The sequence below is a fragment of the Oppia nitens genome, unplaced genomic scaffold (genome assembly GCF_028296485.1).
Source record: "Oppia nitens isolate AA-2021 unplaced genomic scaffold, nextdenovo-longstitch-racon4-pilon3 scaffold4_pilon_pilon_pilon, whole genome shotgun sequence".
NCBI classification, from domain to species: Eukaryota; Metazoa; Arthropoda; class Arachnida; order Sarcoptiformes; family Oppiidae; genus Oppia; species Oppia nitens.
Genome location: NW_026533232.1, coordinates 7,610,327 through 7,636,427, shown reverse-complemented (window position 1 = coordinate 7,636,427; position 26,101 = coordinate 7,610,327). Strand labels below are relative to the sequence as shown.

The 26,101-nt window shown below is 28.5% G+C and overlaps 6 protein-coding genes across 6 annotated transcripts; 3 read left to right on the top strand and 3 right to left on the bottom strand.

Annotated features, from left to right (window-relative positions):
• The first annotated feature begins 809 nt into the window (after positions 1-809).
• Positions 810-2,440, top strand: LOC128959720 (RNA 3'-terminal phosphate cyclase-like). Its single transcript, XM_054305725.1, has 7 exons — positions 810-1,223; positions 1,289-1,412; positions 1,477-1,677; positions 1,748-1,872; positions 1,927-2,080; positions 2,135-2,239; positions 2,296-2,440. The coding sequence occupies exons 1-7, from the start codon at positions 946-948 to the stop codon at positions 2,386-2,388; spliced, it is 1,080 nt and encodes a 359-aa protein (XP_054161700.1). The 5' UTR covers positions 810-945; the 3' UTR covers positions 2,389-2,440.
• A 117-nt stretch (positions 2,441-2,557) lies between these two features.
• On the bottom strand, positions 2,558-8,074 carry LOC128959534 (protein mini spindles-like). The gene is made up of 7 exons (XM_054305510.1): positions 7,691-8,074; positions 7,470-7,608; positions 7,008-7,306; positions 6,274-6,945; positions 6,048-6,212; positions 3,532-5,929; positions 2,558-3,467 (listed from the first exon to the last, which is right to left on the bottom strand). The coding sequence occupies exons 1-7, from the start codon at positions 7,751-7,753 to the stop codon at positions 2,725-2,727; spliced, it is 4,479 nt and encodes a 1,492-aa protein (XP_054161485.1). The 5' UTR covers positions 7,754-8,074; the 3' UTR covers positions 2,558-2,724.
• Positions 8,075-13,307: 5,233 nt separating this feature from the next.
• On the bottom strand, positions 13,308-16,056 carry LOC128960376 (anaphase-promoting complex subunit 5-like). Its single transcript, XM_054306447.1, has one exon. The coding sequence runs from the start codon at positions 15,507-15,509 to the stop codon at positions 13,308-13,310; it is 2,202 nt and encodes a 733-aa protein (XP_054162422.1). The 5' UTR covers positions 15,510-16,056.
• Positions 16,057-16,139: 83 nt separating this feature from the next.
• LOC128959551 (SPRY domain-containing protein 3-like) lies at positions 16,140-18,770 on the top strand. The gene is made up of 6 exons (XM_054305531.1): positions 16,140-16,234; positions 16,306-16,673; positions 16,738-16,927; positions 16,993-17,208; positions 17,286-17,435; positions 17,507-18,770. Exons 2-6 carry the CDS (start codon positions 16,318-16,320, stop codon positions 18,182-18,184), a joined length of 1,590 nt encoding a protein of 529 aa, XP_054161506.1. The 5' UTR covers positions 16,140-16,234; positions 16,306-16,317; the 3' UTR covers positions 18,185-18,770.
• A 271-nt stretch (positions 18,771-19,041) lies between these two features.
• Positions 19,042-20,955, bottom strand: LOC128960612 (vacuolar protein sorting-associated protein 26B-like). The gene is made up of 5 exons (XM_054306731.1): positions 20,724-20,955; positions 20,395-20,538; positions 19,861-20,093; positions 19,622-19,786; positions 19,042-19,557 (listed from the first exon to the last, which is right to left on the bottom strand). Exons 1-5 carry the CDS (start codon positions 20,724-20,726, stop codon positions 19,113-19,115), a joined length of 990 nt encoding a protein of 329 aa, XP_054162706.1. The 5' UTR covers positions 20,727-20,955; the 3' UTR covers positions 19,042-19,112.
• Positions 20,956-23,703: 2,748 nt separating this feature from the next.
• On the top strand, positions 23,704-24,989 carry LOC128959679 (RING finger protein 11-like). The gene is made up of 3 exons (XM_054305680.1): positions 23,704-24,001; positions 24,083-24,252; positions 24,327-24,989. The coding sequence occupies exons 1-3, from the start codon at positions 23,870-23,872 to the stop codon at positions 24,496-24,498; spliced, it is 474 nt and encodes a 157-aa protein (XP_054161655.1). The 5' UTR covers positions 23,704-23,869; the 3' UTR covers positions 24,499-24,989.
• Positions 24,990-26,101: the final 1,112 nt, after the last annotated feature.

The following is a 26,101-nucleotide window of genomic DNA, read 5'->3' as shown; positions in this document are numbered from 1 at the left end:
CGATTGTATTGATAACTAATTTATAAAACAATCACATAAAACAATAATTGAATGCAACGATTGATATATGTTTGAAACAATTGATATAAGTTTTGTACCAATAATTGATAACAGAATTTGTATTTTTATTGATACATTGCATGCATTGTATAAAAAATAATGATTGATATTTTGATACGAGATTTGAAATAAAATGATTGAAAGATTTGATTGATAAATGATTTAATTTATTTGAAATTTTTATAAAATTTATAGATCTAGTAATATACCTACTGTACTGTACTATACTGTATATTATGACATTTTATTAATATAATGGCAATCGATAAAAATAACTCTGTTTTCGTTTAAGTATGTATGTGTGTGAGTATGTATGTGTGTGACTGTGTATGTGTTAGTGGGTGAGTGTTTATAAGTCTATATGTCTGTCTATATCATCCGCCCACCAGTGCTTTTAAATTTTAATTCAATGTAATATATGGGTTATATCAATATTGTTATATACTTTTTATATTAAATAGAGTATTATTCATAGAAAAACACGATAACAACAAAAACTAATTATATAGGAATATAATTATGAAAATAAAATTATTGTATATTAAAAAAAATAAATATTTTATTTATAATTTGAATTATAGAATATTCTGTATGTAAATCAAGTATTGTATTGACATAACAATAGTATAGCTTTCAATGTAAATGCAATAACAAACATATATTTGTGAATAATTTTCTAGAAATAAGTGGAGAATATTCTTGAGATTCAAACAAATCAATACATTTTGAATGTCAATAGTGTTGTCCTCTCTTGGCTTCAAAACAAACACAGAATTTATGTTTTTTATTGGTTTCGCAAAAGTTTTCGCTTAAAGACTGCAATCATTTGGCGATCTCTTTAACAACACTTTTGATGTCAATTACAGTCATCGATAAACTGAAGACATGCTTGAAATAGATGGAAGTCTTCTGGAGGGCGGCGGACAAGTGGTACGGATGGCAATGAGTTTGAGTTCATTAATGTCAAAAGCCGTCCACATTTGTAACGTCCGCTCCGGACGAACGAAACCCGGTCTCAAAGCTCAACATCTGATTGGTTTACAACTGATTCGGGATATTACTTGCGGACAGTTAAAGGGCGATCAAATGGCCTCAACTGAAGTAACGTTTCAACCAAATACTCTAACTTCGGGCACATATTTTGGCGATACGAAGACAGCCGGGTATTACCGATACATTGATTTGTTAATTGATTTTAACTTACATTACCATTGATTTGTCTTTACAGAAGTGTCACTCTTTTGTTTCAGATATCATTTCCTTGCCTTTTATACTGTAGTGATAAGTCATATCTTCGACTTAAAGGCGGAACAAATGCCGAAATGGCGCCACAAATTGACTACACTTTAAATGTAAGCACCGATTGTTTGGTTAATTGCAATGATATTTCATTTGATTGTTTGACCAAATTATTAGGTTTTACGACCCGTTTTGTCCAAATTTGGTCTTTCATTTGATTGCGATCTTATTCGACGGGGATTTTTTCCGAAAGGCGGCGGAGAAGTTGTCTTTGGTGTCGATTCTATTCATCAGATCCTAAGCGCACAACTGACCGAATTCGGACAATTGACGCGAATTAGTGGACACTCTTTTGTGTCCGGAGTTCTGCCCATTAATGTACACATTGTTTAAAAATGAATTTGTATTAAGTTTTCGACTCATTTTGTAATCCATTTTCGATGCAAAGATGGCTCACTCTATGGCAAAATCGGCTTCAAATCTACTGAGAGAAGCATTTCCCGGCGTTTCCATTGATATCAGGAGTGTTCACCACAACCGCGACGAGGCTTTTGGCAACGGATCAGGAATTGTGTTAGTTTTTTAAGTTAGTAATAAAATTACATTACAATAAAAATCTATATTCAGTTTAGTGGCCGAGTCGTCAACTGGCCTACGAATGGGAGGATCAGCATTGGGTCGACAATCAGTGTCGGCAGAGGCTGTCGGCCAAAGCGCTGCTAAAGAACTTATTGAAGATATGAATTACGGCGCAACTGTAGACCGTTATCTTCAGGATCAGGTCTGACACCAATGAATTCTTATAGATTATCGATATATTTGTAATATATTTTAGTTGATTATATTCATGGCTCTCGCGAACGGCAAGTCATCGATAATTTGTGGTCCGTTAACAACACACACACAAACAGCCATACATTTTGCTCAACAAATTACTGGAGTAAGACTTTAAACAATTATTTTACTTTTGATGATAAAAATTATTACAAATTTTAGGCCAAATTTGAAGTCAAATCAGTCGTTGAAAATATTAGATATTTGATTGAATGCAATGGCATTGGTTTTGTCAACAAATTTATTGGACAATAATATAATGAGTTCTCATTTTATGTTTAATAATAAAATAATTATTTATATAAACCGTAACATTTATAATAATTATTATAAATAAATAATTCTAATATCATTTTAAAAAGTAATTAAAAGTATTAAATACAGGAACAAAAAATATATAAAAAACAAGAAATGTGTAAAAACCTAAACAATATTATAAAATAATTAATATTAATGCAAATTAAGAGAGAAATAAAAGTGAAAAAAATGACAAATGATTTTATACACTATAATATTGGAAACGAGAGATCGCTATGAATTTGAATCGATTGGGAAAATAATGGTTTGTTATAACTCTGTCGATGGCAATCATTATCTCTTCTGTCCGTAAACTTTCTTAAAACTTTCGAGCCTTTCCTGTGCTCTTTGAATTGCCAATTCTGCCGCTTCTATACTATTAATGGCATCATTGGAATTCATTTGAGTCAATATGTCTTCCTCTTTAAACTTTTTAGGATCACTGGTGATAGCAGTGGTTGCCTTTCGTAGCCAATCTAAGGCTTCTTTCTGATTGGTCGGTGGAGGCACTCGTGAAAAGGCAGTTCGTTTAGGTCTTTCTTCACCATTGATAATAATGTCTGAATGTTTGCCATTGGATTCGATCTTTATATCTCCGGCTTGTTTTTCTGATCGAATTTTATTTAATTCGTCTGAAATGAATTTCTTGAAAAAATCGGACGACTTTTGAAGATAAGGCTCTAATGATATTTGAGGATTAGTTTGAGTAAATTCGTAGAGTTCAGTAATGCCGCTCTGGTTTTCATCGGTTCCTATTTTGCTTAATATTGTCATTAAGTGATTTTGTGCCGATTTTGAAAGTTTCTGGTCTTTTGGTGACAAGTGGTGATCAGTTTTGGTGGGTGTCTTTGTTGACAATTTATCTCTTTGTTTCAGTGCTTTCTGGAGATAATGGCATAACTCTGACGCATCTTTATCTTGAATAAGTGCCAAATGAGAGAAAATCATTTCACCCTTTTGGTCAACAATAAGATAAGTCAATGTCTTAATGGTACGCAACGGAGTGTCCATCTTATTGTTATCCTTCCACCAAATACCTAATCAATACATAAACAAATAATTATTATATAAATGTTAATAAATAAATCAAAATTAAATTACTTGGAAATGACTTAAGGAAGAGATGGACTTCAAGCAACACTTTGTCGATATCGAGTGTATTAATGTATTTGTCGAGATTGCGACACATTTTCCATAAGCACTTCATAATCATATCAATGAATTTTGCCGAAGCATTGATTGAATTTCCCACACAATCGTATAGTATTTTGATTAAAGCAGTCATAATACTTGTTGAGTCCGAACCGCTTATAACATTTGACACCAATATATTAACGCTTCTGACTATCTCTTTGTTTTCATTCAACTCATTGAGCTTTGGGTCAACAAGAAGTTGAATTAAATGAGACATTAGTTCTCTTAAGACATCGCGACTGGCTTTGGGTCCTAAATATGACTTTGAGAACAACGTTAACAAAATATCAGTCACTCCTTTAAAGAGCTCAACTGCTTGTGTTTTTTCAATTGACTGATCGGCCAAATGTTTGGTTAGAAACAGTCTGTATTGCATATAACACATTATAATCAGTTGATCCACTTTAGTGCTGAGGACTGGCTCTGCTTTCGCATCATTGGATAGTAATTGTGATAATTGCGAGAGTGCTTCCATTGCAGAACTAATTTCTTGTGATGAAAGTTGAGCCATCACTAGATTAAGTGCTACTTCTGCTTTAGGCGAAGAGTTTATCAATTTATTCATTGATGACATACTTTTCCTGATCTGAATGTCAGGCAGATTAAGCATTTCTTCTAAATTCTCTTCATTATACATATCTTTAGCCCTATAAGTGAGTCCAATATTCCTCGGTGGTGTCTTCTTTTTCAAATTATTTCCAACTGTTTGTTCTATCTCTTCCAAATCTAGAGATAGCGGTCCTATAGATAAAACACCCATTGATTTAGGTCTTTGTCGTGACGCTGATTTTGCTGAACTAAAATGTTTGGTAATCGTAGCGGTATTGTAATGCGGAGGACTGGGAGTTCGTACTTCAGGTTGTCTTTCAGGCATTATATTGGGCGCACTCGTCATTTTGGTCACAGTATTTACTGCAGGCGGTGCTGTCGCTGGAGGTACTAATGGTAAGCGTGTCTTTGAAGCTCTTTTAATGCGTTCCTCCAAAAGACTTGAGTCTTTATCAGTTAGTTGTCCGACGTGTTTGTATACCTTTTCTCCTTCAATGAAGTAAACCTGAACCACACAATTCAGTGCCGCATTTCGGACACCATTATCTCTATCGGCAATAAATTTTGCGATCTCTTTCATTGTAATAGATATAGTAGTTTGACAGACACTGAGTCCAAATGATTCAATAAGATTAGCCAAATCTTCCAAACAGGTCATCCTTTGTCTTGCATTTTTCGACTGTAAACCTGTCATCAAATGTGTGAACAGTTTGGATGGCGAATAGATTTCGCTTAATTTCTTAAATATTTCGCGCACTTTATTGCGAACGGCGTCTTTAGGATCACCGGACTTTAGGACCAGATATGGCAGAAAAGAGTTGGCATCGGAATCGGTAAGTCCCTCACTGTTTGCGTGAAACGATTCAAATATCAGATATACGTATTCCAATGCTTTCAATATTACAGATGGATTTGTGTCAAAAAATCTTATTGCAATCCATTTTAGAATAAGATCACAATTAGCGAGAGTGGCCTCAAAGTTACCAGCGATTAGAAACTCACGCATCAGATCAATGGCTTTTATATGAAATTTAAAATCATAATGAAATGAATAGTTAATTAGGTTTGTCTGCCACTCGGCGTTAATCATTTGCTCCTTAAGTTGTGTATAAAACTCTTCACGAGGAGCCGTAAAATTCCATTTAAGAACTTTTAGCGCCTTTTCATCGGCCAATCGTTGGTCTTTCATTTTATTTAATGGCAGTAAAGGTGTGTTAGTATCCAAATCGTCTGTCTTTTTGCTTGTTTTGGTCGCAACTGTAGGCGGTTTTGATGTCTTATTTTTACTTAAAAACTTACGTCTAGTAGTGGTTGAACTGTTGCTTTGAGATGAAGTTTCATCACTATTTTGTGTCAAATTAGAAGACGAACCGTTGGTTTGAGGTCTTCCTAATGTTGGTTTGGGCACAACCTTAGCCGTGGGTTTTGTCATTGGCTTTTTAGATATAGTTTTCGCATTAACAGCTATGTCTTCACTAGCATTACTTCCTAACGACTCCTGTGACGGCGCTTTAGCTATATTTGCTTTCGGCGGTCGTTTAACGGCTGGAGGCTTAGTAGGTGGTGGTGCGGTGGGCACAGATGCTGCTGTAATCTTAACCTCGGCCTTATCATGAAATTCTTTAATTTTTGTCATTTTGATTGCTTCGACTCCTTGAAGAAATGGGGTCATTGTCTTTTCTCCCACTACTTTCATAGCAGTTCCCAGTGCTTCGGCAGCAGAGTCGCGAACAGTTGCGTCCATATCACTTAAAGTCTAAAATATTAATCAATAATAATAGTGATAATGAGTGGCAAATAATTAACAAATTGTTAACAATGTTTAACATAAAAATAATAATAGCGTTAATAATAACAACTTTGTCAATACATACCGTTATAAGAGAAGTGGTGAGTGTTTTCAGTAATTTCTTGTTCAACACATTTGGATGCGTTTTAGCAAAAGTTCGGACTAAGAATAATGAGGTTTCACTCTTAATCTGAGGATTTTTGTTGACCAACGCATTAGTTATATCTTCAATAATTGCCTCAATAGTTGTCTATAAAATAAATCAAATGTATATAAAAAACCACAAAACAATTACGTTAAAACAAAATTACCGCAACAATGATGGCATCAATGGCTTCACGCAAAGATAGTACTACTGTTTGCTTTTTTTCTTTGAATTTTTCAATTATCACTTGAATACATGAATTGGCGTACGAGTGAAATGATTTCCTGAGAGCAGTGGCCAAACCGCCCAAACATTTAGTGGCTATCGTAACGACAATTATATTTGTGTCTTTACCGACCATTCTCTTGAGCAGTCGGACTAAATCTGAATAATCTCCAGATACTAATCGGGGATTTTTCTCAATAAGTTCCTGTACTTTCTCAAGCGATTCCTTTCTTTCCTGCCATTTCTTAGACTCACACATCTCATAAAAGTCGTTCGGAATCTTTGCTAATATGTCAACCGGTTCTAAGAGATCATACGGATCGATAATCTCCTCTTGTGGCGCAGCAATTGCTGAAACAGAATTGCCATCAATTTGATCGATGGCTACTTCTTGTTCAACTTTTGCTTGTTGTGATCGTAATAGTCTTGTTTGTCGAGGTCTTTCATCTTTCACTTTATCAAACTCTGTCTCCAATTCTTGTAACTGAACCGCCTTTAAATTCTGAAGCTGTGGTTTAAGCGCATCCTTAATCCATCGGAACAATTCAACGGCTAATTGTTTTCCTTCGTCGCGAATATTTTTGTCTCTGTCATCGAAAAGTCGTGGAATTATCTAAAATTTTTAATTAATTTTAATTTAATCATTGATTGAATAAAAATAAATATCTAACAAACCTTAACAATTGCCTTAATGTTAATAACTTTGACCCCATAATTATTAAGACACTGTCTTATAAGCGAAACACTGGCCGCCACTATCTTTGGTGTCTTATTATCCAAACCTTTGATAAGTTCTTCAATGACTAACTCTTGTTTTTCGATCTCAACAAACATCAAAACAATTTCTGCGGCCAATTCTCTCGTCTTAACTTTAGGAGATATAAGACATTTGGTGATAATACCGCCGATGACTCCTTCGACATATTTGCCGGCATTTGAATAATTTTCGACAAATGCCAACACAGAGGCTAAACCTATCAAATAAAGAGAGAAATCGTATTAATCAAAATCAAAATCAAAATCAAAATCAAAATCAAAATCAAAATCAAAATCAAAATCAAAATCAAAATTAAAATCAAAATCAAAATCAAAATCAAATCAATAGTCAAATGAAAAACTAATGTATTGATTGTCAACCTTTTTCCTGTGCGGCGGCATTGGTGTCGACCACAAACTTCTTCATCAACGGAGCATATTTGACAAACTCTTTGTCGTCATCGCATACCTGGAACTGTTGGGCTAACGACTCGTAACCACTTACTCTTGCCTTCCAGTTCTGGAGAGACAAACACACAATAAAAAAGATTAAAACATATGATATTTCTATGTCTTGTTTACGATCAAGAAATGGTTCCCACCTTATGATTACATCTCTCTTCAATCGACAACTTAGAGAAGTCTTGTTCTTGTTCTTCGGCCATCTGTTGAGTGATCCAAATGAGACGATAATCTTATCGATCACTTAATGGTTTAATATCTGACAAAACACTTGTTTACTATTTCAGACCAATTGCTAGACATATGACTCATGTATTATATAATGGATTAGTGTTTGACATAAACAGTGATATCAAACACAAACACATCAGTCGTTTAAATCATTGGTTTATTTGAAAACTAAGCGTTCAATCAATCAGTTTGTGTCCTATTTTTCCGTTTGTTTGTCAATGCGTTGAATGAGCCGTACGTTGACTGACACTCAATGCACACAACAAACCAAACATTCAACACAACTCCCACTTATAGACAACACGCCATCCGATTGGTCAGTCAATAGTCATGTGATAGCAGTTTCGTCACATTTGTGCCTATAGTTTGTGCGCTAAATTTGATTTGAATTTCAATTGATTTTTAATCAATTTTATAATAAAAAAAACATATATCATGTTATTTTTTATTAGTTTTTTAATTTTCAATAAATATTTAACTTTTATGTTTATATTAAAATATTTAATTTCTGGAAAAACTTCATAGACAATAATAAATCAATTAAATTTATTATTATTATTATTATAAAAAATTATTTGAATTATTTTGTCAAACAATAAAAATTGCTTTCAATAAGTATTGAATTATATATATATATATATTTATATATTATTTAGATAAATCAAAAAGTATTTTAATAATAAGTAATTAACTATATTGCTATTTAAATGCAATATTTATTTATTAATTAAATAATTTTTATAAAAATATATATTAAGGATTGCTTTTAAAATTTCCAAATTATTATTATTATCTTATTATTGATATAATCAGAGTATATTTAATTATGTATTGTTAAGAATATTTGTAAACATTTATTATGTTTTGTCAGTATTGAACTCAAATGTAGTTATCATTCATGAAAATCTATTATTTAAACTTACGATACAATTGAATGCTATAATTACAATCATATAGTTATTTACGGCATATTCATCAATGATTGACAATACAGAGAAAGAGAGAGAGAGAGAGAGAGAGAGAGAGAGAGAGAGAGAGAGATTTGAAGATTATTTTAGTTTAAAAATGTTGAGTTCATAAACTTTTATACAAATTAAAGTGTTTATAAATAATATTGTAAATAATGTAAACTAAGTTAATCTGTATTTACATATTATCTTATGATTAGATCTGATGAGAGTCTGTAATACTCAGCAAATCCCACACATAAACAGTTAGTTTCACATCAATAGTACGTTTAAATTATATAAATTGCTTTATTTTATACTTTTAAACAATTGTTATATTTATTTTATAATTCAATAAAGATTATATCTATATTAATAATAAAAAAAATTAAACATTATTTACCAGTATATTTTAAAATAATATTTTAAATACAATATCTATTTAAACATACAATAATCTGTATTAAATATTATGTAAAATTCAATGTTGCATATTGTTTGGTATTAAGTTAAAATTTTTATGTTAATATGATAAAACATAAAGTATATTTCATCTTATTTTAATAACTATTATACTTAGTTTTAATTTTATTTTTTGATTAATTAATTAACAAATAATTAAAATGACATTTTTAATATGTAATTTGTATTATGTATAATACAATTATCGGTTAGTTATTATATAAATATTAATTAATTCATTTATTTCAAAATTATATATTGATATTTAGTTTCCACTTTTTAAAATACATCATATTTGCAAAATATTTATAATAATATCATACATTTTATTATGAATAGCAAATATTTATTGACAAAAAAATATCAATAATATAATATTTAAGAAAAAATATTAGTATTATATCATACTATTATTGTTTATATATTACTTAGATTTTAAATAAATTTTTTTATATTTCTTTCAAATGTAATAATTTACAATAAAGCATTTGTCATTAAGTAATTGTAACTTTGATAACAATTGGGAAAAATTTAAAAATAAAATAAAAACTTTGTTGTTAAACACTGGCACTATGTTAATGACCGGAATATATAATAGTTTGATATAAAAAAGTTTAAAAATTTCAAAACATGTTTGACTTCTCCACCTCTTTTGAGATTAACATTCAATATATAATCTTAAAAAAAATTTAAATCACTCATAAAGTCGTTAAAATATTATATAAATTATCGATTGTTTTTTTCTTTTATATCTTATAGAAACATTTTTTAATAATAAAAATGTTATTTGATAATAGTAATTAAAATATTTATTTTATTAAAACATTTAAGTTGTTATTTATAGTTTTAATTCTAATATCTACTAAAATTAATTATACAACTTAGGTAAATTACTTACAAAATTATAAAAATAAATTATATAAAAATAGAAATCATATCTTATTGATAATTATTACTATATTTGTAATAATTTTTATATTATAGTAAATACCTATAATTTAAACTAAAACCAATTCAACAAAAACTTTATATATTAATACCTGTTTCCTCAAAAATTTATATGAAAAATTGATACATTAAACTTAATGCTTATATCGTAATTAGTAATTCAACAAAATAATTATTGTTTAAAATTATAAACATATATTTTTTCTTAACTAATTGCAAATTACTTTTAAATCTAAAATTAAATATTTTCTCAGAGATCGACAGTAATCACTGCTATTAATATGAAAATATAATTTAGATTTTATGCATCAATTATTTGCTAACAGTTATTAGTTGACAAACTAAGCTATAATTTACATTAATTTAGACGCTTTAAGTAAATTATATAAGACGTGTGTTTAAACTCATTTTCATTTAAATGATTAATTTGTCAAAATATTGCTTAAAAGACATTGTTTTAAATAAAATGATAAAAAAATAAGTTTTTTAAAAATTTGACAAAAATGAAAACTAAAACATTAATTTGTTTGACAACTTTAGTGATTTACTTTTTGCTTATTAAACCACAAAATAATTGTGAAGCCTTTCTAACGCATCACAAAAAGATGAAAATTGCGAAAGAGTTGACCAAAAAACTTATCAAACTATACCTCTTGAGTGGAGGAAAAAAGTTTTTAATACCACTTCCAGTACCACTGCCATTGCCTCTACCGTAAGTCAATATCTATAATAAACTGTATTATTAATATATCTAATATATCTAATATAACTAATAAATTATGAATTTTTTGTTTGCAACAAATAATTGAATAGTATATTCAAGAGTAAGCAACCGATACTAATAAAAGAGCAAACAGGTAATACCCGTCTTATCCATACATTTATTATATATTACTAAATCTTATTAAAAAATAATTACATTTTACTATTATATAAATGAATAACTTTTAGGGCATATGTATGGATCGCCTAAGAAATATTATTAAGTGTTCATATCATCTATAATTTATTTCATACAATGATTTTAATGGGAATGTAATAATCAAACCGATGATACTCAGCAATAATTTCAAATGGTTTGTCCATTTAGTTTGAGTTATTAATTTATCACAATTATTGCAAAACATTAACAATAATTTGTTATACTTTAGCAAATTATTTTTATTAAAAAAATTATAATTATGTCTTAAATCTCATTCACTATAAAATAAAATTATATAAACATTTAAATAATATATTACTTAATTTTGTTTAATAAAGCAAGTAATAAAATAAATGTTTTATAATAAATTATAGATTTAATCAAATAGTTTTCTTTTACTATTAATGTTAAGTTCAGCAAATATCCAAAAATTATTATTAAAACAGAAAAATATATAATTTTTTAATCTAAACTAGAATATAATAATTTCATTAATAAATAAAAGTTTGACAAAATAAATATTTTAAAATTTTTATTTACTTTATCAGTTAAATGAATAATTTACACTTGACTTTCAAGAAATGCTATTTATAATTAAAATAAGATTGCAGTTATTTTTGCTTTAAATTACATTTTAAAATAAAAACCATTAAATTTGTTTTATTTTGTATTTTATAAATGATATTATTTAAATAAAATTTAAATTGAATATTAAACGCAATTCAGGAAGTGGTAAATAAAATACATACAATATGTGATACATAGTATGTTTGTATTTATTTATAATAAATTTAATATTAAGGCTACAAATTTTGGTTGACTCCTAAACAAAATATTCAAATCAATTAACTTTATTTAAATGCAGTTTATGTTATATACTGTAAACAGAATAATTAAATTCAGTACTTAATTTCAAACAATGTTAAATGCATTGAAATACTTGCAGTTCTTATAATAAATATTTAAGTTTTAGCTCAAAATTTTTTATTGACAACTGCACTATCATTTGATGTACATTTTATGACTACCATTAAATTGATTGTATTATAAATCTATAAATCATTATTATAAAAAACAATGAATTCAATGTAATTTACATGAAAATACAATAATCATTTTTGTCATATACCAAGACCTATAATATATAAAACATTGATTTTCTATTTAATGTCCATTTTATTGTCCAATATATATATACTATATATATATTGGACAATAAAATGGACATTAAATAGAAAATCAATGTTTTATATATTATAGGTCTTGGTATATGACAAAAATGATTATTGTATTTTCATGTAAATTACATTGAATTCATTGTTTTTTATGTTCATGTTTTATACAAATGTATTGTTTAAATAAGAAAAATAGAATATATATATATATATATAGTATATATATATATATATATTCTATTTTTCTTATTTAAACAATACATTTGTATAAAACATGAATAATATAGAGTTAGATGTATGTATGAAAATCGATAAATATCTATATAAATAACTAATTCTAACCTTCAATCAAATAATCTATATTTAGATTTATGTGTCATTTAGTATAAACAACAGTAATGTAAAAAATAGTAATACCTTATGCTGTATATTGTCCGCTATCACAGTTAACACCAAAAGTTTAATGTCATACCTTTCAAAATATTTATATTAATATTAGGGTTATTTTATTATTTGTTTTTCATCATTAATTTCTAATTATGTTTTTGAATAAGCTTAACAATAATTTATTAAATATTGTACTATTAATAATAATTAATATTTTACAACACCATCATTAAAAATATTTAATTTTAGTAATTCAATAACAAACTCATAGGTCGTGCCTTAATTAATTTTACAACAATAAAAACTATAAAATTGATGTAAATTTAGTAAAAAAATGTCACAATTCCCAGATAACTGTAGTTTAAGTAATTTCAAAAACAAAAAAAACAATTTAAAATAAAAACAAACCAACACTTTAGCCTCAAATTGTTTTATTTATTAATTACCAAAATTTCATTAACTTTGAAATGTCTGTAAAAATCTTGTTTTTAAGGATCGTATATATAATATTGAATATAATTTTTAAAATAAGTTAAAATAAATTATATATTCAGTTAAATATAAAAAATAATGAGGATTTTATTTTTTCATATTTCATGACATAAAAAATTTAAATATATATTTTAATTAATTTTATAATAAATTACATAATAAAATAATAGCTAAAGGATATGCTAATTAAATATTAATCATTCATCTGATTTGTCACAATAAGTCTGACTTGAAGTGCATAATAATTTCTTTGAGAAAAGTCATGCTTTTTATGGTAAATCTTAGTATTCAATGTAAAAGAATCTTTGAGTGAATGTTTATCATCAATAAGTTTCCACAATTGAATGGCCCGTTCATTGGACTTCAAGGCTTTGTCTAAATCAATTAGATTAGCATTTGTCTGACCAGACATCTCCTCATAGTTTCGGAAATGATTGCCAGCACTGATATAATAAGCTTTTGCTATATCGCCTATCGTTCCGTTTGCTAACAATCTAATCATAACTGAGTCAATAATATGTTGCGATTGTGATATCAATTGTTTTTGTTGAAGAATTGCGGCCAACTCTACGAGAGAGGACACCTCCAGACCCAACAGGTTATTCTGAGAACACTGATCAATACAATCGAGGATTATTGTCATATCATTCAACAATTTTCCCTTTAAAAGCATAGCATTTATTTTAAGAAAAGGGTTGACATCTTTCTTTTGAATGTCTTCGCAATTAATTGTTTCATCAATCAAATTGATAGCCTTTTGTTTATCTCCCTGTTTTGCTTTCAGATGTGCTAACCGGATGTTAGCCTCTAGTCTATCGCACGAATTGATTAATTGAACACATTTTAGGGCAGATCTCCAGTTGCATTGATTTAGATCCAATTCAAACTCAATTTCAGCTAAGGCTTGAAAACAAATGGCATTTAAACGACTTTTATATTGTGAAAACAATGAACTTAATCTCATAAGCATATCCCGTGCGATCACGTATTGGCCGACATTACGCCACATATGAAGTGCTATATTACGGACACCAATACATGTACTTTCATTGACGTGATAGACATTAGACTCGCCAACTGGTTCAACAACATTCAAATGTAGCAACACTTGCGAAGTAAGTGCCGCCAAATTGGCCGCTCCGTAAAGATTAAGTAAAGCAGATCTTGAAGAATACGACATCATAAGAACGTCATTCATTGAATGTCTAACTGCCAGTACTCCAGGCGATGAAGTCGAAGAAATGGTTGGTTTGACAAAGTTATCGCTTGTGTTTAACAACGATTTCGATGAAATTTTTATTCGTTCCGATTGTAACTGAGATATCGATGAAATGTATGGCAGACCCAACTCATTGGCTTTAGTTTGCAAATGATTCAAAAGCAATGATATATCACAATCTGAATCAGTTTTGATTAAAACTCTTGAGACCCACATTAGAGCAAATTCTAGACATTTCTCATCATTTGATTCCTGTGCCGCTGATATACACTCTTTGATCGTCTGAATAGTCCATTCGTGATGACCAAAATGCGAATGAAGAATAGCCAGGTTAAGTGCAGACCAACATCTATTCATTTGATTGGCGTTACCATCAAAATAAGCCATCAAAGACTCTTTGGCCGCCGCAAACTCATCCACTCGGAGTGCATTCAAATATTTTAGAAAATGAACGTCATTTAAATCATTGTTTGCAGAACTAGTGTTCACATCAGCTGTTTGACAATTATTCTTAATTTGTTCCAAGAGATCAAATGGCGATAAGGCTTTCTTCTCATTGATTTGTATTAGATTTAATTGTTTGCTAATAAAATACTGAATTTGAGGACAAGTTTCTGATTTGTTCTCAACATTAATGGATGTGTTGACAGTATTACTAATCTTTGAGTCATTCTTATCATTGATATAATCGCAGAGACTGTGGAACAGTTGAGAAGTGGCACTGAATGACAACTTGTCGTAGTATAACCACATGCGACGTATGAACAGACCTACTATTGATGACTTCTGGATAACATTGGTCTGCGATAATATCAATGTCTTTAAACTACCGATCAGATCCAATAATTCGTTTGGATCGCTAGTAATGACACTAATCTTATCGGTCAACTTCTTGCGCACCCTATTCGTGATATACGGTTGGGCTAATTGTTGTAGAAATTGTCGATACGTTGTGTCGAGCGATTGGATGAGCTTAAGGCACGTGAGACAAAACATACCGACTTCACGTTGAGTGGTATGTGTTGATCGGTCCTGTTTGTCGTCAATGAATACTTTGATCAAAGCCGACACACATATCTTATATGGCGTTACATTGAATTGAGTGGTTCCGGTGCCCGACTGACCGTCTCGTTGATTGCCCGTACATAAGATGGACGACCGATCAATTGATGCCATTTTTTGTCAACTCTTAATCAATGTAAAAGTCTATGCGGTCTTCACATCAAACGATTAATGAATTGTTACCACAAAAAGTCACCACAACTTGAAAGCGTGTTTTGATATCGAAGACAAACTTTGGCGCCAAATATGGATCACATCTCAAGTGAGCATAAAATCAATGCCAAAATCGGATCAAATTATCACCACTTTTATGACGATTATGTCTGTTGTGATCAATTGGGTGATACTGTGTCGTCAAATGGCAATTGTGTTGTCACCGACTGATCACACAATGAGTGACACAATTGAGTGTTTGTATTGACACTGAAAAGCATTGGCAATGCTTTGCCATACAATTGATTAGTTGTTTATTATTATTGCTGTATATTATTGAAGCATTCAATCAAAACAACACATCGTTTGGCATTTAAGGCATAGTTTATATACAGTAGTAGTCATAGACTCATAGCATATGAATGACTGAATCCATTGATTGCTCACTTGTTTTGTGGCTTTTAATTACTATTTATTTTATTTATTTTTGATTATTATTATTATTATAATATATTTTTCTAAATTAATTAATAGTTTTTATGTATTTTTTAATAAATTGATGACAAATATAACTATAATTATATTGCATTTAATGTTATATATTGGTGTCAATAGTAAACTCACTGTTGTTTACCATTTGTTTGTCTGACCATTGATGTGATCCGACTCATCACTGGATCAATAAAGTAATTGATTAGTGAATTGACCACAAATTGATTTAAAACACATATCTATTAATAATATTTAATATTAACAGATATCTGAGTCGATGTCGGCAATGGATGGTCTGATTCAGAGGCAATTGAATCGGATATACCGTCGCGAGTGTCACCAATTGGGTCGACATTTAAGTCAATATAAGACACATAGTAAACCACAGATCAATCGGATCCACTGCGAGTCCGACGATATATTGAGCTATGCGTTGGACGAGAAATCACTTCCCGGTCTATACGTCGCCGCCAAACCACTTGAACCCGATTTTAACGAGTACTTTGAGATTGAAGTACTTGAGTGCAGCTCTTTAGCCGACATTGCTTTGGGTTTAGTATCCAATAATCATCCGATGGATCAAATGCCTGGTTATGTCGCCAATTCTGTTGGATATCATGCAGGAGACGGAAGGTTTGACATCTGATATATATTTTATGATTATTTCGATTAATAATTATTATTGAATTATTAAAAGGATATATTTGGGACATCAAAGAGGGACAGTTGTAGCCGACAAGTGTGAGATCGGTGACCGAATTGGTTGTGGCGTTCATTTTGAACCAATGGATGAACGGACAGCCTTTACTTTAAGCGAGTATTCAAAGATAGACTCAATTGTTCCGTCGATGAAAATGAAAGTCTATTTTACTCTAAATGGATCTGAAGTAATATTTTAGTTATTTATTTTAGTTTATTTAGAATTGAAATTAATTGATTATTATAAATATAGATAAGTTCAACAGTGATTACACCATTATTTTTGAGAGGCAGTCCTTTATTTCCTGCAATAGCGTTGTGTTCTCCGGGTGAAGAAGTAAAGCTCAATCTGAACCTAAAGTGGAGTCCGTCCGCTTTGTCCAGAAGTGTATCCGATGAGTCTCTTATGTGTATTGACAGCTATGAAGATGATTGGATGCGCTTACATGATATTAGACTTAATGGAAACGTATGTTTAATATTAATCTAATTTATTTATTTGTATTATACTATAACAATAATTACATTAATTTGTTTATTAAATAGTTATTAGAATATGCGGGTCGCGGCAAAAGTATTTTAGACGTAGGACTGGCTCAGGCCCGACGTCCACTCGACACTCAATATCATTATTTTGAAATTGAAATCCTTGATCCAGGAGAGAGCTGTTATATAGCTATTGGATTAACGCGAAAAGTATAATACATATATTAGACATTATTGCGGTAAATAGATAATTACCGGTATATTTCGTTATTGAAATTTAGGACTATCCTCGACACAGTCATCCCGGTTGGAACAAGGGTTCAATTGCATATCATGCAGATGATGGTAAAATATTTGTGGGCAGCGGTGCTGGCGATCCATTTGGACCGCGTTGTCATAGAGGAGATATAATGGGTTGTGGTATAAAATTTCCAAGAAATTATAGTCTCAGTGAAAGTGATAAAATGTCAAAAGCCATGAAAAAGTGGAGCAATAGAAGCAATAGTAGCGCTGATTCGGAAATAGTCAACATTTACAGCTCATCTGATGAACAATTCGACGAACAGTTGTCGGAATCGTCACATTCTGGCGGTGAGAATGATTCGTCACTCGAAGAGATGGACGGAAACAATGATTTCTTTCACAAAGAGAAAGATTGGAAGGGATGGATGATTCCGTTGCACAACGATTTAGTTCCATTTAATCCACGAATTCAGGGATATCGTCAATTGCCGCCAATGGCACCGATAGCTATGCTTCCGTTTGAAAATTATTTACAAAGAGCTGATTCTGTTGTCGATGAGTCAAATGGTGGTAAAGTGGAAGTGTTTTTCACACGCAATGGAGTGATAATCGGCCAAAAAGACGTTTCGATACCAAAAGGAGGCTTTTATCCAACTGTAGGAATGTTAAGCACTGCCGAAAAAGTTAAGGTAGACTTACATCCACTAACCGGTTAATGCAATTGTTATTTACAAATATTTTAAATGTTTTAAATATTTATTCTTGTATTTAATCTCAATCGACGAAATATATTTTATGAGTTTCATAAAAATGTGTGAAATTCATTAATGTTTTACTTTTAATATCATTTACATTATTATACAGTATTCACTCAAACATACAAATGTTATTTAAATATATTAATATTATACCAGAGAGAAACCCATTGAAAGCGTCTAAAAATCTCATTAAATATAATAATCAACACAAATATAACTATATTTTATCCATGAAAAATAAATTATTTTTGATGTACATAATAATATATTTGAAATATATAAATATACAACATATACATATATTCTTTAAATTATTCTTTAAATGAATTTTATTTGTATTTTTTGAAACTTTTAGGGATAACAACCACTTTATGTATACAAATAATGATTTTATCGTTCAATGTATTTATTGTATTAGATATCAAGTTTGTATAGAAAAAATATAGTCAGAGAGCGATTTGTTGTAATTTGATTTTTTTGAGGATAAACTCAAATATAACTAAACAAAGAATTTGATTGTAAAAACATTGTTAAACAAATAAAACCTAATATTATATTTAATGTGTTCATCAAATAATAATAAAGTAATAAATAATTATATATTTAGTCAAATGACTGTTTGAAATGATTTTTTTCACTAACAAAAGGGTATATAACAAAAAAAAAATATTTCTAAAATTTATTAATTGATTGTATAATATATATATATACTGTATATATAAAAAAGTGATTAATCTTATAATCAATTAGAAGCAATAGTTTGATAAAATCTTTTTCTTAATTATATTAAATATATCAACAAAACATTTTGTTTGGGAATGCAATGCCTTTACAACGCTATAATATTTTCATTTTGTTTAAAAAACAATCAAAAGTAAACATTGGCTCAGCTGTTGGTCGTATTATTTGTTTGTGGTTTATTGTCTTTAGTGTCCTCTTGCGTTGATTGGACCGGTATTTGTTGAATGGGTACTCGTCTCGTACGCTCCCCTTTCCTCCACAATACGATCTCTTGTTGTTTGAAATACCGTCGCTCTTCTTCATCGACGAGCACCAGATTCAGATAATAGCGAACAGAAAACTTTTTGTTTATGTCTTTCATTGTTGGCGTTAACTCATATCCGGCCAAAAATAGCCGAATCGGTATTGACTCGCCGCGAACGGGCGCGCCGTCCATAATCTCGTATTTGGCAATCGTTTCGTTTTCATTGAATGTGTTTTGTCCGATTCCGGTCGTCTCTCTCTTAATGATGGCTATCTCCATGTGTTTTATTTTAATCCTTACCAAAAGGAAATATATTTTACCCACTATTACATCCTTTAAATGATATCTTAGTTATAAAAAAAATCAATCATTAATAATGATAATACAATTCCAATATAATGGACACATACTTTGATTTATTGTACTCAAACTCTATGTGCAGACAGTCTTCAATTCCTACTTCCATTTTGATGGGAGAGTTAACTTCAGGATAATGTGATAGTGTGTGGACAATAAGGTCCAACTCTTTGACAATATCAGACAAACGACGAATTATAGTGACGCGTAAGAAATATCTAATTTCATGTAATCAAAGATATCAATGATATGATCTCATTATAAAAATAATGAGTCAGTCAGTGTCACATACCTGAGCCTAACATTAGATCCAGTATAAGATTCATAAGGTTTTTCGACGTTCACGAATTCAAATGAAAAGCTCGTGTTTTGCATCAAATCCGACGGTCGCGCCAAGTCTTTGACCAGTGATGTGAACTCGTGATGATTACCCCTATCCTGATAGAGCTCTATCTCACCGACGAACTCAACTTTGATACCTTGATGTTCAAGTTTGGTACCCAACTTCTTCAATGTTATATTCACCTGAAATTACAAAACCAAATCATTTTATCACACATACCGGTAATCTTTGATATCAACAAATAAATTAAATTGTTATTAAATTATAATTGAAAAATAAATTAATGGATAGTTTGATGTTTTGTCAAAAAAAAAACAATAAATAAAACACAAATTAATTGATAACAAAATACACGACAAATCTTAAATATTGTACACAAAGTCGATAGCATTGATAACAAGCAATTGATTGTCAAACTGATAACAACAATCAAAGTGACATCAAATGGTTGGTCACAAACACGTGTATGAATTGCAAGCATACCTTTCCTGAGACAGTCTCGCCGTCGTAATACAGATAGTACTTCTCTTTCTTGCCGTCTTCGGTCTTGATTTCGGCCATCTTTCGGGATTCATTGCCGTCCAAAATGATGTCGATTTCAGCCGATTGACGAAAACCGAGAAAACTCTGTAAACAAAACAAAACAAAAAATAATTTATAAAAACATTTAAAAATCCAATTAATATGTTATTATAAGTCAAGTGATTGTCAGACAACTTGTTTGTCAAACAAATAACAATTGTCTGACAAATGACTCAGTCATCTGTCAGACAATTTGACGGTTTATGTCATCACTGGTGTCAATGACTCACCATTTCTTAGATCAGACGATAGACTAAACAATATGTTTTGGTGATAGCGATTGGATACAACTCAAGACAATTGAGTGGATCAGCCGATGATCGCTAAGTGGGAGTAAATCGATGGATGGCTTGGCTTTTATAAACACAATCATTCATTGAATGCAATGTTTATATTGACTCTCAATTTACTGTACTATTCATTCATTCAATATATGATATAATAATTTCAATACATTTCTATGCAATTCAATGGCAATACAAGTGATGTGTGTTTTTGTCAGACACTAACACACATACAGTATATTAACAGTCATTTCAATTGAATTCATTGAACATAGACTGCGCTCTCATTTACTTTAAATATTTTAATTAAATATTAAGTTTTTTTTTAAATGCAAATCATAGTCAAAATTAATTGTACTTAAGATTTCAATAAATATTTTAACCTACCGGTGCTATTAAATTGTCTAACATTACATTAGACTTGTATATTAAAGTATGATTTTACTAATTTTTTAAAGTCGTTTAATTCAATTAATCAATAATTTAGCACTATTATATGTAACAATTACCATGGTTATTTAAAAAATGTATTTATTTGTTTTATTTAATGTTTTAATTGAAATATATTTCAGTTTTCTAACAATTTATGTGTTAGTATTATAAATTGTATAGAAAAATGACAATGAATTTACAGTATATAACATAAATAAATAAATGATTGTATCATATGATGAACTCATTATATAATCTATAGAGAGGTCATTAGGAAATGTTTTTTGTTGTTGAAAATTTCAAATATAAACCAACAAATTAATGTAAAAATATTATTAAATTATGTTTTACTGTTTTTTAATAACTTTGTTTTTGTTGTATTACTGTCAGTAAGTAAACAATTAATGTATTATCATTTAATATAATTTCTCAATAAAAATTATCAACTTATGTAAACTTTAATTACTAGTGTGTTGATAATATTGATAATAATATATTCAAAGCTAATAATTAGCAATTTAGTAAATTTCGTTAGTTTTAATTTATGTTAAGCTAATTTTGAGGAAATTTTGCATTAAATAAAATTTGTTAATTCAATGTTTAATAAATTAATTTATCTCAAATGTGTGATTAACAAAGTTATTTGCTTATAATCTACAATAATATTTAAGTTTATACCATACTCTACTGTATTACATATAATATATAATAACAGTAACTATGATTTGTCGGACTTTCCTTACAGATGATAAATTAGACAAAAAAAGTGACCAAAAGTGATATGTTGTAGATTTTAATATGACAAACAAGATTACAATTCATTCAAAAAATAAATATATAACATATTAATGTCAACTCACAAAATCTTGGTATTATTGATAACAAATTATTTTTATCAATAATACATACAATATAAAAATGATAAATAACAATATTGTTGAGAAATAATAATATATAATTTTTAAATAATTTATCTTACAATTTATATTAATGTTATAGAAATCTGATATAAACATTAATAGCAATAAATTGTTTAATGAAATAAAACTCAATAAAACTGTTTAATGGTCTCAATATAATTGGATATAAATCCATAGAAATGCATGTAATGTAACAATAATTTGTATACTAATTTGTAATATATTTATAAATTATTATATCATCAATTAGTGATTATACTGTATATACAAATAAAATCATACATTTTACAAATGATTATATTTAATTAATAACAATATACAATATATAATAAGTATTTTATTATGAATTATAAATAAATTTATAATTTAGAGTAAATATTTTAGAGTATATATATATATATATAAGAATCTTATTGAAGAATTGATAAAAATTAATTGTTAATTATTTAAATAATTGTTTTTTATAATAAATTTGTTTTGATAATCAACTAAAATATATTTTATATAAAAAGACTGAATAATCATTAATAATAAGATTTAACAAAATAATAAATAACTATTAATAATAGTCTATTGACTTTACAGTAAATTACAGTTGAATACTGTATTATAGCATGAATTGCTATAATAAATGAAACTTTAATTGAATTCAATACAATTAAATAGTCTTCAAAATGATTACTAAAGTCAATATAATACTAACATTAATGTTTGTCTTGAAGACCATGTGTTACATATGCTTAAGTGATATAAAGTTTAGTATTTAATAATAAGTAAATATTAAGAAAAATGTAATTTTACTGAAATTGGTATCAATGTTATACATGTTTAGTAGTTTTATAGTTATTTATATGATGTATGTATTGTATACTGTAGTCAATCATATGTTGCATTCAATGTTATGCTATCATTGGTTGCCATACAGTGTGTGTAAACATTAGCATAGAGTGAATGTCAGACTCAGTGACTATAGCTATGCATTCAATGCTATTGTTTGTAATATTGTTGTTAAAAGCCATTCATATGTTGTGAGCACTGGTAGTGAGCTATCAAACAAAACAGTCATCCAATCACTGACACAACAATCAATTCATTGTTGTTGTCGTCTTATAATACATTCATATGATATGACCATTGATTTGCCAACTGATCCCATGTATAAACATTTGTCTCAATTTAATATTTAATATATATATGAATCAATCGATTGTCTCATTAATTACAATCAATTGATATCAATATTATTATTAAGTTTATTATAGCAGTCATTGTAATCGACTCTAAGTTTTTCAATGTTTTTATTTTTATTGCGATTTTAGTTAACATTTTACCTCTCATTTTACATAACAATCGCTTGAATGAGTCACTCATTGCTATGATTTAAAAGCTTTAAGTTTTATGACAACAAAACTAATTAAATTAATCGATTGATTGATTGATTCAATTAAATACTTTTCAATAATAGCATTAACTGTATATTCATAATAATATATTATAACAAATCTATGAATTGATTATTGATTTTTATATCATTTAATAATAAATAAATTAAATAAATGAATATTTAATGAAATGATATGATTTGTTGACTATCATTGACATACATATGTCGTCCACATTATTATCAAATTATTGAAACAATAGTTTGTTTGACAATAATTAATCATAAAGTTGTCACTATTTATCTGTTTTTGGCGTATCATTTGATTGTGATTTGTGATAATCTTAAAGAGTCAAGTGATGGGCAATTGTCTTAAATCTGTTTCATCTCACGACGATATTTCACTGTTGAGGGAAAACACATCTAATACACGGGACTCGACCTCATCTGAACAGTTGACTTCATCATTGGGTCCGCCGCCTACTTATCTTGTAATTTATTATATATGATATATATATGACCACTGATGATGACATTATAGACAATTAATTTGATGTTTGTTTGTATTACAGGAGACAATAGCCACAAGTTTACCGTCGCATCCCGTTTACTATCCGTCGCCAAATGTTAGCCGAACGGCCACTCAATTGACAGAAGAGGAACAGATAAAGATTGCACAAAGAATGGGATTAATACAGCACTTGCCAACCGGTATCTATGATGGAAGCAAAAAGAATAGAGAGTATGTCATCCAATTGATTCAAATAATGATTACAATTATTGATTGACTGATAATTTTTATTATCTTAAACACAGATGTGTGATATGTATGGGAGAATTCATGATCTCAGAGCCGATCCGATTCTTGCCGTGTATGCATATATATCATACGGACTGCATTGATGATTGGCTCATGAGGTCATTTACTTGTCCCTCATGTCTGGAACCAGTAGATGCGGCTCTACTATCAACTTATCAAACGGATTAATCATCTATTGATTGAAACAACAGACTATCCCATTGTTTTTATTTTCAACGTTAATCATCATCTAATTTGACTGAATATCTTATTAAACGACAATTGTCTTGAGCTACAAACAAGACCACGATTATCATATTATGTTAAATCTATTGAAAAGAGGGTACTCTTTATTCAAATAATTGTGTATAAAAACCCGATAATTATTGAGTCAATACTTAGTGAGCAATTGATTGGCAATTAAGTGTGTGCTCTAGTCTTGGATATTGTTTTACCTGAATATGGATATATTGGAAGAAATTTGAACTCAATTGTCGTTACCTTAGATTAAAAGTGATATTTTATTATTACATACAATATATCCAGAAAGATAAAAGTGAAATCAATTTTATGACTAAACAAGACTTATTAAAAACTTGCAAATTTTGAAATTGTATCAAAAATTTAGCAAAAGATTATTATTATAAACAAACAAATTATATTTGTATAATAATTATTAATAATTATTTGTAGAGAATGTTATATATATATATTAATTTTGTAAATAAGATAAAATTAATTAGAATTATGCTATTTATGTCATATTAATTGTTAAAACCGAAAGAGAAAAGAATTATAAATTTTCTAATAATTTTAATCCTTAATCTCATGGATTTTTCCCTCAACTTTAATATATTGTATATTTGTTTTCATGTAAATTTGAGACCATCAGAGAGAGAGAGAGAGAGAGTGAGTGATTGAAATGATTTATAATTTTATCTATAAAAGTGATAATAATTATTGTAAAATATTACTGTATTTATTCAAAAAAAAAGATTATTGTTAAGTGCATTATGTTTTGATATTCATACATATAATCGGCAGTTATTTTATATTTAATACGAAAACTTATATTAATAATTAACTTACATTTAATTAATTAATTACAATTAAAAAATATAATTTATAAAAAAGATTAATGAATGTAAAAACTATTTTAAATGTGATGATATGAAAGTTAATGTACTTAAATGTACATAAAAATTCAAAATTAATGCTTAATTTATTTGTGAATAATAATTAAATGTTACATTGTAATTATAATATTAGATGAAATATATATATATTTTTATCAAAAAAAATTCAGTCATTGATATTAGATGAAATAAAATAAATTTTGCTTAAAACTGTTTTTATTAAATTAAAACTTAAAAATATTCAAATTGAATATCTTTTAACATAATTTTTTACCGGTCGATATAAAAATTAATTATTAATTTACTAATTAATATTAATTAATCAATTGAATATTGGCTAAATTTTTTTTATATTAACATTAAAATAACTACAAATTATGCTAATTAATAATTATTAATAAATATGCACTTACCGGTAGGTATAATTTTATTAATAAATTAAAATAACATACAAAATAATTATATTTGTAATAGATTATAATAATTATAATTTATTTAACTGTATGTCAAATAATAAATGGTTATTAATAATTCAGTATTTTGTTTTAATGCATTGCCGTAATTTTTATGATTTTGGCAACAAAAATTAAACCACAATAAAAATATATAAATTTTATATTATTAATAATTTTATACATTAAAATATAAAAATACTA

What these genes read in the sequence shown, in the direction of transcription:
- LOC128959720 (XM_054305725.1), top strand. Translation starts at nt 946, where the DNA reads ATGCTTGAAATAGATGGAAGTCTTCTGGAGGGCGGCGGACAAGTGGTA. An exon ending in GGCAACGGATCAGGAATTGT is followed by an intron (nt 1,873 to 1,926) that starts GTTAGTTTTTTA and finishes ATCTATATTCAG; the next exon opens with TTTAGTGGCCGAGTCGTCAA. An exon ending in ACCGTTATCTTCAGGATCAG is followed by an intron (nt 2,081 to 2,134) that starts GTCTGACACCAA and finishes AATATATTTTAG; the next exon opens with TTGATTATATTCATGGCTCT.
- LOC128959534 (XM_054305510.1), bottom strand. Translation starts at nt 7,753, where the DNA reads ATGGCCGAAGAACAAGAACAAGACTTCTCTAAGTTGTCGATTGAAGAG. An exon ending in TCACCACTTCTCTTATAACG is followed by an intron (nt 5,930 to 6,047) that starts GTATGTATTGAC and finishes TTAATATTTTAG; the next exon opens with ACTTTAAGTGATATGGACGC. An exon ending in CTTCCTTAAGTCATTTCCAA is followed by an intron (nt 3,468 to 3,531) that starts GTAATTTAATTT and finishes TGTATTGATTAG; the next exon opens with GTATTTGGTGGAAGGATAAC.
- LOC128960376 (XM_054306447.1), bottom strand. Translation starts at nt 15,509, where the DNA reads ATGGCATCAATTGATCGGTCGTCCATCTTATGTACGGGCAATCAACGA.
- LOC128959551 (XM_054305531.1), top strand. Translation starts at nt 16,318, where the DNA reads ATGTCGGCAATGGATGGTCTGATTCAGAGGCAATTGAATCGGATATAC. An exon ending in TATCATGCAGGAGACGGAAG is followed by an intron (nt 16,674 to 16,737) that starts GTTTGACATCTG and finishes AATTATTAAAAG; the next exon opens with GATATATTTGGGACATCAAA. An exon ending in ATATTAGACTTAATGGAAAC is followed by an intron (nt 17,209 to 17,285) that starts GTATGTTTAATA and finishes TTTATTAAATAG; the next exon opens with TTATTAGAATATGCGGGTCG.
- LOC128960612 (XM_054306731.1), bottom strand. An exon ending in GGATCTAATGTTAGGCTCAG is followed by an intron (nt 19,787 to 19,860) that starts GTATGTGACACT and finishes ACATGAAATTAG; the next exon opens with ATATTTCTTACGCGTCACTA. An exon ending in TTTGAGTACAATAAATCAAA is followed by an intron (nt 19,558 to 19,621) that starts GTATGTGTCCAT and finishes TTTATAACTAAG; the next exon opens with ATATCATTTAAAGGATGTAA.
- LOC128959679 (XM_054305680.1), top strand. Translation starts at nt 23,870, where the DNA reads ATGGGCAATTGTCTTAAATCTGTTTCATCTCACGACGATATTTCACTG. An exon ending in GTCCGCCGCCTACTTATCTT is followed by an intron (nt 24,002 to 24,082) that starts GTAATTTATTAT and finishes TTTGTATTACAG; the next exon opens with GAGACAATAGCCACAAGTTT. An exon ending in GGAAGCAAAAAGAATAGAGA is followed by an intron (nt 24,253 to 24,326) that starts GTATGTCATCCA and finishes TCTTAAACACAG; the next exon opens with ATGTGTGATATGTATGGGAG.